The sequence below is a fragment of the Microcaecilia unicolor genome, chromosome 7, assembly GCF_901765095.1.
Source record: "Microcaecilia unicolor chromosome 7, aMicUni1.1, whole genome shotgun sequence".
In the NCBI taxonomy this organism is placed as follows: Eukaryota; Metazoa; Chordata; class Amphibia; order Gymnophiona; family Siphonopidae; genus Microcaecilia; species Microcaecilia unicolor.
Window position 1 is genome coordinate 106,598,570 of NC_044037.1, and position 21,058 is coordinate 106,619,627.

At 46.0% G+C, this 21,058-nt stretch overlaps 1 protein-coding gene across 2 annotated transcripts in view; it reads left to right on the forward strand.

Annotated features, from left to right (window-relative positions):
* The window catches only part of INO80E (INO80 complex subunit E), a 94,277-nt gene that overhangs the window by 30,871 nt on the left and 42,348 nt on the right, over positions 1–21,058 (forward strand). For both annotated transcript variants that reach the window (XM_030208723.1, XM_030208722.1), the window contains 4 exons: positions 12,758–12,828; positions 13,707–13,759; positions 14,028–14,103; positions 14,535–14,649. In XM_030208723.1, coding sequence (XP_030064583.1) covers positions 12,758–12,828; positions 13,707–13,759; positions 14,028–14,103; positions 14,535–14,649 — 315 coding nt within the window. The remainder of the gene's footprint in view (positions 1–12,757; positions 12,829–13,706; positions 13,760–14,027; positions 14,104–14,534; positions 14,650–21,058) is intronic.

Here is a 21,058-nt window from a genome sequence, read left to right on the forward strand (position 1 = left end):
GCATGGAAGTAGAAGTTTGTTTCACTGATCTATGTAACATATGTAACATACTTTCAATATGATACAATTATATAAATATTCAAAAAGTAATTAATAATATATCAAATGGTCTTTATTGCATAAGTCTTCACCTTTTATGATAGAACCCAAATTAGTTCCGGTTCTAAAATTTGTCTTTTCAAGTTCTTTTTATTAATGTCAAATACAGGATCAACAGCAAGGGATATATACGACGAGGCAATCTTGAATACGTATAAATCAACAAAGTTGAAATTGCAGCACAATGTCCTTTGCAACCCCCCCCCCCCCCCCAACATTGCAGAAACTGTTTTCATGACAAATTATACATATCCCCCCCCCCCCCCAACTTGCCCAACCCCCAAATCCGTTGTGTAACTTGGACTGGTTAGGTTTCTTACAACAAATCCAAGAATAAAATCTTCTCTGATTTCCCCCCCCCCTCCCCCACAACCTTCTCCACAGCAGGAACAACTAGTTTAATAATTCTGATCCAGCTTTGTGCCCTATCAGGCATGACTAACCACATCGGTTCTCATAGCTTTTGAAAGCATATACATTTCTGTTGCTGTTTCCAAACTACTGTATATTGCTTTACCAAAGCCCATAATAAGGTACACTGCTTTCTATGTCCAGTCACAGTAGTTAAGCTGATTGGAATACTCTTGGATGAAGGATCAAGTTCTGTTGTATAACATGAATTTCAAGCAAAGGTCTGAAATACAGAATGACACGGGGATAAAATTTGTCCCCGCCCCCGTCCCATGAGTTCTGTCTCTGTCCCCGCAGGTTCTGTCCCCGTCCCTGCCCCATCCCCTTGGGTTCTATTCTCATCTGCAGAATCCTCAAGCACTTATGATTTTATATTTAAATCTTTTTATCAAACATATAAATGGCAAGTGACCGACTCCACTGCAAATGCGCAGTAGAGACTTCCCTCTCTGTCCCGCCCGCGTCAAGACGTGATGACGGAACAGAGAGGGAAACTGCGCTGAGGAGTGCACCACACAGAAGGGGAGGGACGGAACCGCCGAGGTCGCTGCGGCCCCCCCCCCCCCCCGAGGTCGCCGCTGGCCCCCCTCCACCCGGGCCGGGCCCTCTCTTCTCCATTGAACTTACAGTGCCGAAACCGCAGCAGGCAGATCAGCTCCCGTCGGCCTTCCTTCCCTGCCTGTGTCCCGCCCTCGCCGACGTTACGTCACACGAGGGCTGGACACAGGCAGGGAAGGAAGGCCGACGGGAGGCGATCTGCCTGCTGCTGTTTCGGAGGTGAGGCGCTGTACGTTTAATGGAGAGGAGAGGGCCCGGCCCGGGTGGAGGGGGGGGGGGGCGGCGGTAGCGCAACCTCGGGGGGAGGGACGCCGGCGACCTTGGGGGGGGAGGGAGGGGAGGGCAGAAGAAATGCTGGACATGGGAGGACTCAGAAGGAGGGGGGCCTTGGAGCTGGGAGGGATGGACGGAGAGGAGCCTTGGAGCTGGGAGGGAGGGGGGGCCTTTGAGCTGGCTGGGAGGGACGGAGGGGGGGCCTTGTAACTGGGAGGGAGGGCGGGGGGCCTTGGAGCTGGGAGGGGAGGGGGAGGGACGGGGGCCTTGGAGCTGGAAGGGAGGGACAGAGGGCCTTGGAGCTGGCAGGGAAGGAGGGAGGATGCTGGACATGGGAGGTCAGAAGGAGGGGGGCCTTGGAGCTGGGAGGGATGGACAGAGGGGGGCCTTGGAGCTGGCTGGGAGGGAGGGATGGAGGGGGGCCCTTGGAACTGGGAGGGAATGGGGCCTTGGAACTGGGAGGGAGGGCGGGGGGCCTTTGAACTGGGAGGGGAGGGAGCCTTGGAGCTGGGAGGGGGGGGGGGAGGGAGGGGGGCCTTGGAGCTGGCAGAGAAGGAGGGAGGATGCTGGACATGGGAGGTCAGAAGAAGGGGGGCCTTGGAGCTGGGAGGGATGGACAGAGGAGGCCCTTGGAGCTGGCTGGGAGGGAGGGACGGAGGGGGGCCCTTGGAGCTGGGAGGGAATGGGGCCTTGGAACTGGGAGGGGAGGGGGTCTTGGAGCTGGGAGGAGGGGGGGAGGGACTGGGGCCTTGGAGCTGGGAGGGAGGGACGGAGGGGGGCCTTGGAGCTGGGAGGGAGGGACAGAGGGCCTTGGAGCTGGCAGGGAAGGAGGGAGGGAGGGGGCTCTTCCAGCTGGGGGGGGGGGGGGGAATGGGGCCTTGGAGCTGGGAGGGAGGGAGTTAGACATCAAAATAGAACATACCAATACTCGCCCGTTTTAACGGGCTTAACAGCTAGTTAAAGCATAAAAAGGAACAATATGCTGGGCAACTGTTGTGTATAAATTACAAATAGAAAACAATAACAGTGAGCATCTATAATAAACCCTCCCACCACTACCATCCTCTACCCTTCCAACCCCAACGATATCTGATTTCTATAACCCCAAGAAATCCTAATCCACCCTGTTAAAATGATACAAAATACAACCTGTTCTGTATGCCCTAGAGTTGAGAAATATGCTCTATGAATCACTGTCATTATTTTTTAATCAGTGTAGCTCTCCTGTCTTCCACAGTCCCTCCTGCAATAGAAGATGTGCTGGTAGCCGGATGCATAGGATCCCCATGCAAATTATGCTAGCTGTGGCCAGCATGTTTGCTTGTTTTTCCAAAAAATAAAAGTATTGTCATCTGCATCAATCAAACATAAATAACAGTCCAGTTCATTAACAGGCTTCAAAGTAGAAAATGACACTGGGACAAAGTTTGTCCCTGTCCTCACGGGCTCAGTCCCTACCCTGTCTCTGTAGGCTCTGTCCCCGTCCCCATCCCCACAGTTACTGTGGGTCCCCATCCCCGTGCCATTCTCTAGTCTGAAACATGCTGAATATGAAATTGGTGAAAGAGCTCTGAGATAAAATTATTCAGTTACAGATTGGGGAAAGCTATAAGGAAATTTCATTGAATTCGAATATTTATTGAAACACTGTCACGAGTATTACTGTAGAGTGAAAACAGTTTGCATCATCAAGACGCTTGTTAGGGAAATTTGAATCTCAAAGAAAAGCACACTCTCAGGACTCTGAGCAAATTCTGCAGTTTATTAGAACTGTGCACATAGAGAATCCATCAAGGCAAAAATCCTGATGCAGTCTGACTATACTGATTCAGTACACCCTTTAAATAGTAAAGAACTACTGTTATCGTTCCAATCACCAGGTGCAGCTTCTAACTAAGTTTTTAATGAGCTAAAAAGCAATCACTTCTTTTTACCTTTGAAGTTATGTTTCTCTAATAAGATAAGTAGACTTCTAGCTAATTAAAACATACCAATGTGATGATATAGTTGAGCAGGTTTTTCTGACTAGCAAGCTTTTTCACAGCTGCAGAACTTTCTGGACAACATTTAATGAAGTAAACATTTCTTTGCTTTTCCCTCTAATGGCTACTGAGATAAGGCTCACATACTCAGCTGATTGAGATGATTTCTTCCTATTTCCTTGCTAACGAGCTAGTGAACTAAAGTCATGGCCTATGCATGACCTTTCTTTACTCTATTCTGCAGTAAGGCCTAACTAATTCTATTATTTCATAGCATGCATTTCTCTAAGGTAAGCATAATCACAATACATACATAGAATGATTTCATTTTCTCATAACAACGCTACCTCAGTCAGGCTGTCCTTCCACAGTCAGTAGTTGTGGGTTAAGAAAATTGTGAAGTAAGGTCACTATGAGGCCTAAGATTACTTAAAAGAACTTCAGAGGTCTCTGGCTGGGACTGGGAAAAATGTTCACTCTTCAACAATTTCTGGATTACTCTATGGACACGGCCTGGCAAGAAAAAAGCCACACTAGAAGAAAAGCCGTATGATGTGCCATATTGGAGGAACTGTCCCGAGAGAAACAACAAATGCACAAATACAGTGGGAAATACTGGCAGTTGCCAATGTGTTGGGTTTGCTGGCACAGTAGCAGAGCAGTTCTCTATCTCCTTCTTCATCTTTTGTGATATGTAACACTCATTCTAATCCCTACCTTTTTCTGTTCTTATAATATTATTTGTAATGTAAACCACCTTGGTAGTTCATCTGGAAGGTAGTATATCTAATACAATCAAACTTTGATAATATAAAGTGTAACTCCAGGAACCATACATGGATCAAGCCCAGACATGTGAAAGGTTAAGGAGAGAAGAACTGAAACCTAAGGAGGAAAGATTGCTAGCTGCAGCCCAGGACAGCAGATTATGGACAATGTGGTTCACAGCGAGCATAGAAAAACTGATACAACAGATATCTGTAGTTTCCATAAGAAAGAAGGAGAAACAGTTACCTTGTGGCTGGCTTCAAAGTGATAGCAGCAGCCAGGAAGGAGCAGTAAAATGCTGGTCACCAAAGTGGGTGGGGGGGGGGGGGGCAGAAAGAAGTGTCGGTCACAGTGGGAGGGAGGGGGTAGGAGAGGGAGAGAAGTGGCAGTCACTGCAGGGGGAGAGGGAGAGAAGTGGCAGTCGTGGTGGGGGGTAGGAAAGGGAGAAAAGTCACTGCAGGGGAGAGGGTAAGCACAGAAAATTTCTTGTGACTCTGCTGTAAGCCGAAACTTCAATTTTTTTTGGGGGGGGGGGGGGGGGAGGGGGGTGGTGGTGATCCAAATATTTCAGCTTATAGTCAGGTATATACAATATTTGTAGAAATTGCCATCAGGAAAAATCTTGATGCAAGGAAGCCGGACATCGTGGTTAAAGAGAAAAACACCAGAATGGCTGATCATAGAGGTGTTGGTCCCAAGCAATTACTCTATAAATCATATGATGAGAGAGAAGGTCCTCAAATACCAAGAAAATATGACAGAAGGATACAGAAAAATCTTCTCCCCCTCATCCCTCATCTCCCTCATCATCCTCATCTTCCTCCTCCCTCATCATCATGCTCATCATATGGCCTATCTGGTCTGCCAATCCATGCCAGCTACTCTCCCTTAGTGATCCTATGTACTTGTTGCAAGCTTTCTTAAAATCAGGTACAGTTTTCATCTCTACCAGGAGGCCATTCTATGAATTCAGCACCCTTTCTGTTCCTTCTGAGTCTGTTCCCTTTCACCTTCTTCCTATGCCCCATCATTTCAGAGCTCCCTTTCAGTTGAAAGGAACTTGCCTCCTGTGCATTTATTCCACGGAGGTATTTAAACGTCACTATCATATGTCCCCTCTCCTGCCTTTCTTCCAAAGTAATATTGAGATGTTTGTCTGTCGTCATACACTTTATGATGAAGACCACTGACTATTTTAGTAGCCACCCTCTAGACAGATTCCATCTTGTTTATACCTTTTTGAAGGTGCGATCTCCAGAATTGTAGACAATGTTCTAATTACATGGCGTCCCACAGATCAATCCAGAAACTTGTGGGTTGTGTCCCTCTACCAGCAGGTGGAGATAGAGAGAACCTCCGAGGTTTGCTATATGTTGACCTGTGCAGCCAGCTGAACCTCAGTATTCTCTCTATCTAGCAGGTGGAGGGACATCTCTGTGCAGCTCTGGTTTGATCTAGCTAATGGTGTCCTTTGGGCCTAGTTTAGCACATACAGTGATACCTCGGTTTTCGTTGATAATCCATCAGAAAACAATCAACGAAAACCGAAACAAAAACCGAGGCAATTATTTCCATACGAATCAATGTAAATCCAATGAGCAGGAGAACGCGTGGGTTGTCCTTTGTTTTCGCAAAATTAGCAGCGAAAATCGAGGCAACCAACGAAATCCGAGACAAAATTTTCACTGAAAAAATCAACGAAAACCGACGATAACTGCAGTCAACGAAAACCGAGGTTTCACTGTACAGGGGTTGAGTGGCTGTTTGCAGCTTGTGGTGCCAGGTCCCTCCCTACCTTTCTTCCGTCACCCGAGGCTGTTGGCCTGATCGGGTGTTTCCTTTGTCTCCTGACTTTAAAAAAAAAAAGGTAAAAGACTTTGTTTTTGTTTAATCTTACAGAGGAACTAGACATTCTGCTGAGTCAGTTTTAGGGCAGGCGTTTGTGGAGCACATCAGTGCCTTCTGAGGCGGCTAAGAGCTGCTCCCGGTGTGGGGGCCGGAGAGCAGCATCAGGGGAGTGTGAGTCCTGCCGCTGTCAGCCCGCAGCGGGGGTTCCCCTCAGTGTCCGGTGAGTCGGAAGCGCAGGGGATAGTTTCAGCGGTTCCTTGAGGCAGTTAGACCCGCTCCGCATGTGGCGGTTGATAGACAAGAGGCGCAGCGTGCGTCTATGGCACAGGCTCCGATGGAGGGAAGCGATGTACAGGGAGCAGGGGAGTCCCTTGCAGTTCCTTTTTCCACGGATTTTGTTTTATTAATGCACAATATCTTTCTTTTGAGGAAGTCAGGAGCTTCTCTTCAGGCAGCCCCGTCTCTTCCTCAGCAAACTTCAGTTGCTGCAGCCTCTCAGTCTTTCCTGCCAAAACGTCCCCGGGTGGAAATTTTGGATCCCGAGGAGCTATCTGACACAGATGGCCCGGTTTTGTCTCCGGGCTGTCCCTCAGATTCTTTGGATTTGGCAGATGAGGTCACCCTGCCCTCTGAGGGGGGGGGGGGGGGGGATGATCCGACGGCCTTTTTCGCAGGGAATAGCTTTCCTCCTTGATTGTTAGGGCTTTTGAGGTTTTGGCCATTTCCCCCCTGAATCGTCAGGGGGAACAGGTCTGATGCCCTCTATTATGTCTGGCACCAAATGCCCACCTCATTCCTTTCATGTGCATGAGGCCATGAAGATCCTTATTTCGGCACAGTGTGATACGCCTGACAGTGGGCTTAAGGTTGCTTAGAGCTATGTTACGTCTTTACGCGCTACCTGCTCCTGACTTAGACTTGCTGAAGGTCCCTACGGTGGATTCCTTAATCACAGCGGTCACTAAGAAAACCACTCTTCTTGTGGAGGGTGGCATGGCGCTCAAGGACCCTCAGGATTATGTTGGAGACTTGCTTGAAGCTGTTCTTTGACGGTTGCCCTTTCCCTGCAGGCCTCAGTTTGTGGTTCCTATGCGGCGCGGGCATGCTTATCGTAGGTACAGAAAGCTGTCAGGTTCTCAGGTTCAAAACACGCAGGCACGGACTCTGGAGTAATCATGAGCCCTTGGGCTGCTGACGAGGAGAGGCAGCAGCAGGCAAAACACACCAACCAACACTGGGCTAGAACGCACCGGACTGGTACGCACTGAACTGGAACGCACCGGACTGGTACACACTGAACTGGAACAAACTGGAGTGGAACGCACCGAACTGGAACACACTGGACTGGAACGCATCGGACTGGTACGCATTGGACAGGAACACACGTTCCCCGGGGGTTGAGCCCCCGAGTGCAGGCAGCCGGCAGGGCTTGGAGGAAAACTGGTATTGGAACTAGCAGGCAGGAACACCAGAGAACTCAAACTAGGAGGGACACTAAACAAGCCAGACTACAACAAGGTTCAGGATAGGAATCAGGATACAGGATTTCCAAACAGACTAGACTGGAAGGAAACTGAAAGCAAGCAGAGTAGACAGGGTTCAGAAGTGCCCACAGGCACCTAGACAAAAGCAAGGCAGACAGGGGTTCAGAAGTGTCCACAGGCATCTAGACAAAAGCAAGGCAGACAGGGGTTCAGGGTACTCAGACAGGAGGGAAAGGGAGCCAAAAGCAGACAGGATTCAGAAGTGCCACCAGGCACCCAGACAAGAGCAAGGCAGAAGTGCTAACTGCACCAGGAATACAGGGTTCTCAGACAGGAGGGAAAGGGAGCCAAAAGCAGACAGGATTCAGAAGTGCCACCAGGCACCCAGACAAGAGCAAGGCAGAAGTGCTAACTGCACCAGAAATACAGGGTTCTCAGACAGGATGGAAAGGGAGCCAACAGGACTGGAATCAGGATAGGATTCAAGGCAAACAAGACGAGGCAGAAGTGCTAACAGCACCAAACACTAGTCTGGACCTTTGGCGTTTGCAAAGGCCCTGAATGGAAGAACACCACTTCCTTATCAAGGGCCTGACTGATGATGTCACAGCTACAGGACTCAGGCAGAAAGCATACTGAAGCACAGAGAGGCTCAACACACACAGGTGCAGTATAGTGGAGTAATTAGAGTCACGCTGGAAGCAACCAGCACACAGAGACAGAGGCAGAGCTAACTCAGGCAACACACACATGTGCAGTATAGTGAAGCAATTAGAACCATGCTGGGAGCAGCCAGCATACAGAGACAGAGCTAACTCAGGAAGGACAGACAGAAGCCAGCTAAGAAGCTGACCACCAGAAATAAGGTAAGTTTGAGAGGGGTCACCACCACAATCGTAACAAAAGCCTCCTCTCCAGAAGATTTCATGGCTGTTTTGCCGGCCTTGGAGTCCGGTTTAGCCTTCCTTGCGGATCTTCTTTATGATCTTTTGAGGGCTTCAGCGAAGGAGGTTGCTGTGTTTGCAGCATTGGGCTGCAGACGTGGCCTCTTAGTCACGTTTAGCAAGGCTTCCTTTTAGGGGAAAGCTTTTGTTTGCGACAGACTTAGAACAGATTGTGAAGGACCTTGGTGACTCTAAGGGCCAGCACCTCCCGGAGGACAGGTCCAAGTTTGTACGACCGGCGGGACCTAGACCTAAGTTTAGGGATACACAGCGTTACCGTCCAGGTCGCGGGGCCTCTTTTCAGAGAGCAAGGTCTTCTCAGAGGCCTCAGCTCTTGCAAGGTGACAGGCGGGCCTTCCTTTCTGGTAACAGAAACCAGCCCGCAGCCAGGTCCAACCAATGATGGGGCCCTGGTCCATATCCAGCCGGTTATTGGAGGCAGACTGCCCCTATTCCTGGTGGAGTGGACCAGGGTAACATCCGACAAATGGGTCTTGGAGGTTATCAGAGATGGCTACAAGTTAGAATTGGCTCGTCCGATGATAGACTCTTTTCTGGAATCTCCTTGCAAATGTCCTGCCAAGGTGCGGGCCATTCGACACACCCTCCTCAACTTACAATGTCTGGATGCCGCCAGCCTTTGCCCCAGCAGAAAAAGGGTGCGGTCGATACTCCATTTATTTTGTGGTGCCAAAAAAAGGTCAGTTCTTGGCGACCCGTCTTAGATCTCAAGTGCGTCAACAGGTCCTTATGGGTTTGGCTTTTCCAGATGGAAGCCTCCGATCGGTGATCGCAGCGGTACAGCTAGGGGAGTTTTTGACCTTTCTCGATCTCAAAGAGGCCTATTTACACATTCCAATCTGGCCTCCCCACAGTTGCTTTCTTCGCTTTGCAGTGCTTGGTCATCATTTTCAATTCAAAGCGATGCCCTTTGGCCTAGCCACAGCGCCTCGGACCTTTTCCAAGGTCCTGGTTGTAGTGGCGGCCTATCTCAGGAAGGTAGGGATTCGGGTCCATCCTTATCTAGACGACTGGCTTGTGCGGGTGTCTTCTTTTGAGGAGAGTTGGCGGGCAACCGACAAAGTGGTCGGGTTGCGTCAGTCGCTTGGGTGATCAGCTTTCCGAAGTGCAGCCTAACGCCTTCCCAAATGCTGGAATACTTGGGAGTGTGCTTCGATACCCGAACAGGGATAGTTTCTCTTCCTTCAGTTCGAGCACAGCGGTTACAGGCTCACTTACGAGCACTGTTTCAAACTCCAAACCCGCGGGCTTGGGACTGTGTACAAGTTCTAGGTTCTATGGCCTCCACCTTGGACGTGGTAAAGTGGGCCAGAGCTCACATGCGCCCCCTCCAGTGGCACCTTCTGAGCTGTTGGTCTCCGCTCTCTGAGGATTACGAGGTTCGGGTGCCATGTTCGGCCCGTCTTCACACAGTCATGCACTGGTGGTTCATTCAAAAGAATCTGGTGTCGGGCATTCCTCTGGCAACCCCGGACTGGAAGATAGTGACCACAGATGTGTCACTGTCTGGCTGGGGGGGGGGGGGGGGGGGGCTCATTGCCTGCAATAGACGGCCCAGGGCGTTTGACTTCGACAGAGGTGTCATGGAATTACGGGCAATTCGTCTGGCCCTTCGGGAGTTTCTGTCTCTTCTCCGCGGTTGCCCAGTTCGAGTTCTTTCAGACAATGCGACGGCGGTCGCCTACATGAACCATCAGGGGGCACCAGGAGTGCACCCCTAGCGCGCGAGGCGACTCTGATCTGCCATTGGGCAGAGACTCATCTCTCTTTCTTGACAGCGGCTCATATAGCGGCGTCACAGAATGTGCAAGCGGACTTTCTCAGTCACCACCAGTTGGAGCCGTGGTACTGGATGCTCTCCCCTCTGGTCGTCGATCAGATAACTGCCTGATGGGGGATGTCAGAGATGGACTTAATGGCCACCGCATTCAGTGCGAAGGTTCCCCGTTTCTTCAGCAGGGGACGAGTTCTGGGCTCAGAAGGCATCGATGCCCTTCTTCAACCTTGGCCCAGGGGCCTGCTCTATGCCTTTCCCTCGTGGCCAATAGTAGGCAGGTTACTGACTCACATTGCCAGTCATCCCGGTCGTGTGATCCTAATGGACCCGGATTTGCCCAGATGACCCTGGTACACAGATGTGATCAGGCTTCTGTTCGATCGTCCTTTTCTGCTACCGGCGCAGGACGGTCTCCTGCTGCAGGGGCCCGTCACGATGGAGGATCCCTCCCCCTTTGGTCTTACGGCCTGGCCCTTGAAAGGGCGATGTTGAGAAGAAAAGGGTATCCGGACGCGGTTATCGCTACGATGCTGTAGGCTCAGAAAAGATCCACCTCGATAGCATGTGCTAGGGTGTGGCGTACCTTCGATTCGTGGTGTTCGAGTTTGGGATTGTCAGCGGCTTCGGCTTCAGCATCGGTTATCCTCGTGTTTTTTCAGGAGGCTGTACAAAAATCACTCTTGTTGAGTTCTCTTAAGGTGCAGGTGGCAGCTCTGGCATGTTTTAGAGGCTGGCTTCAGGGGGCATCCATCGCCTCCCACCCGGATGTGGTTCGTTTCTTGAGGGGCGTAAATCGTTTGCGCCCTCCTTACGTGCCAGTTCTGTCATCCTGGGACCTTAATCTATTTCTCAAAGCGCTTCAGCGTCCTCCTTTTGAATCCTTATCGGGGATCATGATTAAGGATCTTACCTTGAAGGCGATTTTCTTAGTATCCATTACTTCTGCTCGGAGAATTACAGAGTTGCTGGCCCTTTCTTGCAGAGACCTCTTCCTGCGTTTTACAGTGGTGAGGGTATTGATTAGGACAGTTCCTTCGTTTTTGCTCAAGGTGGTTTCTCGTTTCCACTTGGGGCAGTTCCTGCATTTGCCGGCCTTCTGCCAGGGAGGTTACCCTGAGCAATTCCGGGCTGTTCGCTGCCTCGACGTGAGATGGGCTCTTCTCAGGTATTTGGAGGTGACGAATGAATTTCGTCTTTCTGACCATCTCTTCGTCCTTTTTGTAGGCAGTAAGAAGGGTCATATGGCGTCCAAGGACAGCATAGCCCTTAGTTGCGGGAGGCCTTCTCTTCGGCATACGTGGCATTGGGCAAGCAAGCCCCTTTGCAAGTTTGTGCTCATTCTACGCAAGCTCAAGTGTCCTCCTATGCAGAGTCCCGTTTGGTTTCTATGGAAGATATCTGCAGGGCATCTACATGGGCTTCGGTCCATACATTCACTTGTCATTATCGGGTGGATGTGGCAGGTCATGAAGATGCAGTGTTTGGCTCTTCGGTGATTTCTGCTGGGTTGGGGGTGTCCTGCCCTACTTAAGGACTGCTTGGGTACTTCCCACAAGTCTCTGGATTGATCTGTGGGACGCCAATGAAGGAAAAATTAATTCTTACCTGATAATTTTCTTTCCATTAGTCCCAACAGATCAATCCAGAGGCCACCCCCTCTTGGGTTTACTGTCTGCGGTTTTGTTGCGGTTGGTTAGTTTTTTTTTGTGTTCTGTTGTTCTGTATGTTCCTTCGTTTGATTAAAAAATAAAATAAATAAATATAGAAGTGGTGGAAGTATGTTGGGCAATTGGTCTGACAATGTCAGGAGAGTTTTCTATTGTTTCCATTCCACTGCTTTGGTATCGTTCATACTAAGGTTCAGCTGGCTGCACAGGTCCACATATAGCAAACCTCGGAGGTTCTCTCTATCTCCACCTGCTGTTAGAGGGACACAACCCACAAGTCTCTGGATTGATCTGTTGGGACTAATGGAAAGAAAATGATCAGGAAAGAATTAATTTTCCCATGAGGTCTCACCAGAGACTTTTACAGGGGCATCATCACCTCCTTTTTCCTACTGACCATTCTGCTGTGCACCTAGGCATCCTTCTTGCTTTCACCGTCACCCATTCTACTTGTTTGGCCATCTTAAGATCATCACATAGGATCACACCCAAGTCCTGCTCCTCTTTTGTGCATAAAGGTTTTTCACCCCCTAAACTGTACTGTTCTCTTGGATTTTTGCAGCCCAAATGCGTGACCCTGCATTTTTTAGCCAAATTCTGGATGATTCTTCAAGCTTCACAGGTCTTTCTCATGTTGTCCACACCCCTGGTGGTGTCTGCCCTATTGCAGATTCTCGTATCATCCACCAAGAGGCAAATCTTTCAGACAGCCCTTCAGCAATATTCTTCAAAAATGAGTTGCTGAAGGTTTTACAAGGCATTGTAGATCATGCTATTTTTTATCATGTGTCACTAGTTACCATCTTTTCATATCACTAGCCATATAGAATTGTCTCCTATCATATGCATGCCCACTATTTACCATCTACAGGGTCTTGTCTGTCATGTTCACATATACTGACAAACTAACCTTGTGTCTCTGCAGGAGCAGGAATGTTTCCAGGAAGAGCTAAGGAAGGCCCAGAGGAAGTTGCTGAAAGTCTCTCGGGACAAGAGGTGAATCCGAAGATCACCCTTTTTGCACTATTTTGTCTTATTTTTTATTTATTTATTTTCATATTTATATCCCACTTTTAACAAAGCGGGTTACAATAAGCACATTCATAAAATATAACATACAAATCAGAAATAAAATCTTGTTATCCAGAAGAGATTTGCCTTATAATGGAGCATCAAACATTTAAAAAGCTTTCATAAACAAATATTCTTTCAAAGATCTCTTAAATTGCTGTTGATTTGAACTCAGTCTTAGATTTCCAGGTAAGTTGTTCCATAAATTTGCCCCGCTGATAGAAAAAGAACAGTTGCGTGTCTCAGCATAATGACATTCAGGAACATGAAGCTGTTCTTTATTTGGGTTTGTCTTACATCTTTTTCAGGTAGTAGGGGTTAAGTGACTTGCCCAAGGTCACAAGGAGCTGCAATGGGATTTGAATCAGGCGTTCCTCGTTCTCAGCCTGCCACTCTAATTGTTAGGCCATTCCTATGTCTTTTGACTCCTGACAAGAACTTTCCTTTCTCTTTTTGCTGTCTCTGTGCAAAATCTTTCAAAAATCACTTAAAACCTATTTGTTTCAGAAGTATGTAATACTGAAGTCTTAAACTGATTTGAAATTATTATTAGTTGTAAATTCCCAGGTATGCCTGACTGTTCTTATTGTTAAACTGCAACAAGCTGAAAAAGGTATATGCGATATACAAGAAATTTTATGCAATGCAATGTTTGTCACACTCTCTGGTCTCTCTGCCTGTAGTATTCTAGCTATGTCTGTCTTCTTTTCTCAACTCTGGCTTACTCCCGCTTCTATTTGTCTCTTGGAGCGTTCAGAACAGCCCTAAACTAACTCACATCTGCCTGTCTTTTCATGTACCAGCTTCCTTCTGGATCGTCTCTTGCAGTATGAGGCCGTGGATGAAGGCTCCTCAGGTAAAAAAAAAAAATGGAATTGAAGGCGTCCCATATTCCTATCGGTAACAGAAAGATAAAATGATAGTCTGATATGCAAACAAAACAGATGAAATCATAACCCACAGCGCAGAGACAAGGCCATGTCCAATTTACACCATGTTTATTTTATTTATTGCATTTGTACCCCACATTATCCCACCTGCAGGCTCAATGTGGCTTACAGAGTGTTGTTATAGAGTGGGGGCTATGCTTCACTAAGGCTATAATTCATGAATCTGTATTTCAGACTCTGATGCAACAGCCTCCTCAGAAACAGTGATGGAGAGGGTCCCTAAGTTCCTAGATACTCCAACTCTGAAGCGGTAGGAGACCTCATTCTATTGCTGTATTTCGGTTCTAATCCCAGGTCGTCACTGATTCACTGTGTGAGACCGTTGGGAGGGGGGGGGGGTCAGTATTGGGGTGTTACCTGCTTTCTTAGCTTCCAGCTTCACACCTTTGTCCCCAGATCACATGCCTGAGTACCACTTGAGTACACCAGCTCTGAATCTTCACAGGCTCAAAATGGACAGTTATGTGAACCTGGGTCTCCCGTGCTACAGCCTGAACCATGGGGACACTCTTGGAGTCAAGTTGCTTTTATCTTTTGTTTCTTTAGTTTACCCAATTGTAACTGAATATTGTAATAATACATTGTTTCTTCTCCTCTTTTATGATCTTCTCTCCCCCTACCAAAACACCATTTCCTAAGCTACTCAAACCTGATTGCATTTCATATTGTTCCATTCTACAGGAAGAGGAGCCCCCAGCTGGGTGGGGCAACGTCTCCTTCTTCCAGCCTCTCCCTACAAACATCATCTGGTTTTCCTCTGCAGCCCTCTGGGGCTCCATCACCATACATTTCTTCTGTGAGTACCTGATTGACTTCCATATGAGCCTGTTGCTAAATTCAGTGTATAAGAAAATATTTTTTTTTCCTTTCCCATGTTATTTGTGAGATCATGGAACCCCACCCCCTGTCACCTGAAAAGACATAGGACTGCAATGGGCCACCAAAGCAGCTTGGGTATTCTGTGCAAGTATTGAACACAACCATCTCAGCTTCTTGGAAGGGTTGGCAGTAAGGGGAAATAACCATATTTAGCCCCAGGAAAAGAACCTTAGCTCCTTCCATCCCAGTACTGATTCAGATTCAAGGTGAAGTTAAAATGGCCACAGTATTCAGTTTTCATGCTAGCCTCTTCAATTTAAAGTGAAATGGAGCCTTACTATGTGCTGGCAAGAGCAGCATTTATATCTGCTACTCAATATAGTTGACCTAACTTTCCAGTAAAGGAAATACGGCCATATTCCATTTACTCAGTGATAACTTCCAGAATGGGCAGTCCCAGCATGAAGATGGAGAGTCAGCTATCGGCAATAGGCAGCATTCCTTTACAGTATCTCATATGTATAACTTAGCTGCAAGGGTGGAAAAGCATCTATGCTAGTTACTAGCAGCAGTCTTGATGGATGGTTGCTTTGGCATTCTTTTTTTATTCTCCTCAATAGTCTGGATCCAAGATGTTGTTCATTCTCTACAGGGTGAGATCAGTGCTGGAACTTGAAGGTATCAAAATGACATCTAACGCCACCTCCTACACTCTTTGCTTGATCTGAGGACGGTTGAGCTATGCTTTTTTTTTTCTTTTTTTTTCCTTTTTTAATCTTGCATGCCCAATGTGAAGCTGCTCTGAGATGGTGGACGAACCACTAGGCTGATTGCCTTATTTCTTGCACTTGCAGACAGTGCTTTGTTGGGTCAGGACTTTGGGCAAAAGCGATCTTGGGGGGATAATACAACAGCCCTGTGTCAGTTTTTATTTATTTTTATTATATTGTTTGGGGTGGGGAAGGAGAGACAACAGTTTCTTCTTCATTGTGATCTGGCCTCTGTTGGACTTGCAACATTGTGAGCCTTATTTACAGCTATCCAAGGTTTTCCTCCTATTTTATATTACCCCTCGCACCTTACTTTACCCAGGACATTTGCAGCCACAGTCTTGACTGGGGACCATATACCAGAATTTGCTCAGAAACAGACTATTCTGAGCCTAAGTCCAAGCCTCTAGGATCACCATTGCACATTGATGAGATTTCCTTCCCCTCTAGCATCTGCAGCATCTCCAGCCTATCTGGCTAGGAAACAGGACGCTTGACACAGGCCAAACTAAAATGATGATACCCAACGGTTTCCTTTCCCTTATCTTTCATCTCCCTTCCTCCAGTAGCTTTCTCTGATAATATTGTATTTTTCATTCTTACCTTTATTTTTGTACTGTAAAGTGCAGCTTTGTTCTGTAATGTTCAAAAGGCAATATATAAAAACTACTATTATTACTACTGCTACTGATCATTTCTATAGCACAACTAGATGTATGCTGCGCTGTACACAAAACAAATAAGAGACAGGCCCTTCTTGACAGAGCTTACAATCTATTAGAGACCGACAAACAGGACAAATAAGGGATTAAGGAGTTATTTCTTATGGGAATGATTAAAACATGGGTACTAATCAGGTGAATAGGGGGTTAAGAGTTAAAAGCAGCCTCAAAATGGTGGGCTTTTAGCCTAGGTTTGAATAGGGCCAGAGATGGTTGCGCACAGTGCAGCAAGATAAAAGGAACGGAGACTGGAATTGGTTGGGGGGGAGTGGAGGAGAACGGTACTTGTAAGAGTGACTTACCTGATGAATGGAATTCTCAGAGAGTGGTGTGCAGGGAGAGATAAGAGAGGAGATATACTGAGGAACTGCAGAATAAATGCACTTGTAAGCAGAAAGAGGAGTTTAAACTGTATACAGAAATGGATAGGGAGCCAATGAAGTAACTTGAAGAAAGGGATTATGTGAGTGTAACAACATTAACAGAAGGTAAGTCGTGCTGCAGAATTTTGAACAGATTGAAGGGAAGAGGGAGAGAGTTTTTAGTAGGAGTCCTGTAAGAAGCAAGTTGCAGTAATTTAAGCAGACTGGATAGGCCATATGGTCTTTATCTGCCTACATTTTTCTCTGTTTTTCTGTGTTTCTAATAATTGAATCCTGGTCCTCCACATGAAAGTGCAGAGTACCACCACTATGCCGTTCACTGGATCCTGTATTGGCTTTTGGACCACCACCAGTAGCTTTCTGTTCCAGCTACTGTTTATTTTTTGACAAGGTTACAAGGCAGGCAGGTGCTACTGACTCATTGTGGACTATGATTAGGTACCAGCTACTAGTGAATCACTTGTAGCTGGTACCTAATCATAGTTTTGTTGTATTTTATATCTTTAATTTGTGCAGCATTTTTGCTTGTGGAGGTTAAGAGTATATTACACTGTACTGATTTTTTTTTTTTTTTGTGGGAAGTATTCTCCTCTGACAATTTGAGAAGCAGCAAGTTGAAGCGGGAGCCGGTTTTGGCAGGTATTCACTAGTTTGTTTCCACCTGTTATGGTTCTGGCAGGCAGGGGACAAGTAAATAGCAGCTGGCGTTGCTATGAGACTGGGAAGTATACTAGAACCTTCAAGTTTAGTATCACAGTATCACACTTTATTAATCATTTGATATACCACCCATCCGTAGAGCCATCTAAGCAGTTTAACAATTATAAAACCTTCCAAAACCAAAATAGAGAAAAAATTTAACATATACAGGGGAATTTTCCATATGACATCTAAATCTGATTTTGGATGTTCTGCTGAAAACGTCAAAAAAATCAAGTTGCAACACAGCGATTTTCAACCAGAAAAACGTCTTATCTTTTTTGTTTCAAAAATAGCCATTTCCTAGATGTGTTGTAGACATTTTCTGCTCAGTACGTTTTGTGACCATGAAAAAAAAATAATATCCAAGGGTTAAAACACAAACAAAAACAAAGCTATTGGGACATATAGGGGCTGCACTTCTTAGTAGACTGGCCACACAGATATCCAGCAGAGCAGTGGGGCACCCTAGATTGCACTGCAGTGGACGTCACATAAAAGATCCCAGGTACACATCTCATAGCACCCTTTTATATTTGGTGGGTTTTGGTACGGTCACACTTTCCACACAAGGTGTATACAGAGTGGGATGTGGGCTTGGTCAGCGAGGAGAAAGGTGCACAGGAGGGGGGGAGGGGTTGGGGAGACTACGAGTTAGAAAAAACAGCGGTTAGTACAGCCTTAGGTGAAACAAAGAACTTCAGTCAGTTGACAGTCATTTTGAGCTTTCAATTCCAGTCCTGTATTCCCCCCGTCCCACACTGCCCTGCCTAGTTAGCCCAAAGCTTTGCTATTAAAGCCAAACACTGGCAACTATATTCTAGTAGTCTGTCTGTCATGTTCCAACTCACTTCCAATATAAACTGCACACATACAACATTTGAGAAGAGGGACACAAGGTGGTGATATTAAAATACAGAAAACAAAACTACCTGTAAGCCCCCTTTGTGATCACTTCAAAAAGTAGAAAAAAAATCTTTTAAAAATTAATTATAAACATAAATTGTCTTTTTTGTAGCAGGTTTTAAATAAAAGACCCTTCAAGCACTTCTGTTTGTTGAATACACATTTCTACAGTTCTGGAGAATGTTGTTTGGTTTTTTTTTTAAAGCGGTTTGCAAATGCTCCAAAGCGTTAGAAATGAGGGCCATCATTTTATGTGTACATTTTGCACTTTCCTCTGCAAATAAGTTTCATCTTTTCTTTTCCAGGTCCCCTTCCAGCTCACCATTGACTTGTTAGCTGTCCCACTCAGCTTCACAAAATAAAGTCCAGTGTGCAGTTTACCCAGTTACAAAATCTGTGGGCCATGGGGGTGGGGGGTGGAAGAAAGAGGAAAACAGAGAGAGATAAGTAGTAGTAGTAATAGTAGTAGATGCAAGGGGGGGGGGGAGTTAGAGGGACAAATCTTGGGGAAGTCATTTAACTTTCCATTGCCACAAGTATAAGATTAGATTCTTATTGGGGAGAGGGAAGTACCTAGTGTACCTGAATGTAGCTCACCTACAGCTACTACTGCCATTTTGCTGCACCATATGCCTGGAATAGACTTCCTGAGCCGGTACATCAAGATCCATCTCTGGCTGTCTTCAAATCTAAGCTAAAAGCCCACTTTTTTGATGCTGCTTTTAACTCCTAACCCTTATTCACTTGTTCAGAACCCTTATTTTATCATCCTCACTTTAATATTCCCTGATCTCTTGTTTGTCCTGTTTGTCTGTCCTAATTAGATTGTAAGCTCTGTTGAGCAGGGACTTTCTCTTCATGTTCAAGTGTACAGCGCTGCGTACGTCTAGTAGTACTATAGAAATGATAAGTAGTAGTAGTAGTAATTGGTGCACGTCTCTATGTGCCAGCTTATAGAATTGCCTTTCACGTGTCTGAAGAAGTTGTGTTTTTTTGTTTTGTTTTGTATTTTTTTAAGGAAACTGGAATCAGTTATTGGTTGAATGATTAGGATTTAAAAAAATGTAAACAACTATGTGTATATGCTAAATTTATTGCAGCTCTTATATATGGATCATGTGATTAATCGTGTGATTAAAAATTTTTGACGATTTGCAGCCCTAGACCAAAATGTCTAACTTTTAGCGCTGGACGTTTTTGCTTTGTTCCTTTATGACAGAAAAACTTCCAAGTTTGAGAACGCCCAAATCCTGCCGCAGCTCACCCCCAACAGGCCCCTTTGTGATTTGGATGCACTGCAGATAAAATGCATAGAAAAAATCTTTAAAATTTGTTTCAAAAATAGTGATTTGGATGTCCATCTGCTGCTTTGTACCACTTTTTAGACATTTTTCTGTTTTGAAAATGAACCCCATTATGTACATATTTTAAAAAGGACAGTTAAGGGAATGGGATGGGATTTGATGTACTGCCTTTCTGTGGTTACAGTCAAAGGGGTTTACATATTATATGCAAGTACTTATTTTGTACCTGGGATAACAGATTGTTAAGTGACTTCACCAAAGTACAAGGAGCTACAGTGTGAATCAAAGCAATGCACTAACCATTAGGCTACTTCTCCACTTCATAAAGAAGAGATCAGACAGGTAGTTTGCCATAGGCTTCAGACCTGAGCCCTCCAAACCACCTGACAGCTGCAAAGAACAGGGATATGGACAATATTCATTAAAGGATTCTATGAAACAATGCATTTTCAAATCATTCTTAAAATTTCTGTGTTTCAGGTCTCAGCTGTAAGGGCAAATTGTTCCATAAGGATGGGCCAAAAAATGCAATATTCAGTGATAATTTGTCAAAATGAATGGACCACCAGTAGATTTTGTTGGGTGGATCTGAGCAGCCTAGTGACAAATAAGAAATTAAGGGGCCCTTTTATAAAGGTGCGTAAGGGCCTATATGCGTCCAGCGTGTTCCAAATCGGCATTACAGCCCAGCACCCGCATGCCCCGGGCGGTATTTCTGAATTTGACGGTTGCTGAAAACACTAGATAGAAAATATTTTCTATTTTCTACCGCATGGTACTTACACGGCAGTAAACGGCAGTGGGGGTGTGCTGCATGTCTACCGGCTCAGATAACGCATGACACCTTACCGCTAAGTCAGTGGGTGGTGGTAAGGTCTCGGACCGAAAACGGACGTGCACTGATTTATATTTTGCTGCACGTCCATTTTCCAGGCCTTTTAAAAAAGGCCCTATTTCCAGGACACGGTAAAAACTGGCCTAGCGCTCACCGAAAAGACGCACTCACACTGCTGCAGGCCACCTTTTACTGCGGCTTAGTAAAAGGGCCCCTAAGACATGATAAGAACAGCAGGATTTCTGTATATTATATTTTGTCCACCAAGGTTAACATTTTAAAGGGAATTCTAGATAAGATGAGATTTAGTCAGGATTCCAATATCTGACTCACTAAAATATCTAATTACCTCTTCCTGATCCTCACTTTCAGTTGCAGAAAAGAAAGATAATGTAGCATCTGAATCTGACAGAAGGGCTACTGCATTGACAGGAATAGTACCCAAATGGCAGTCTTGTAGCACTAGAAAGGCAACCAAGAATCCCATTTCTTGGTACCCATGATGAGCTTAACAGCCACATTTTGAATGAAACGGAGCCTTTTATCTACACTCTGGAAAAATTGAAATAATGCATTGAAATAGTACAAGTTGTTAAGTACAAGTGCATGCAGTAAAATACAAAGATCTTCCTCATCAAAGAGAGTTTGAACTGGGTGAGCCATTTTTAGTTTAATTTCCTTGCCAGAGCTGAGATGTGAGATTAGAAAGTTAATCCGTTATCTAGGATTACTTCAAGGGGTTTGATGCATTTGATAATGGAATCTTG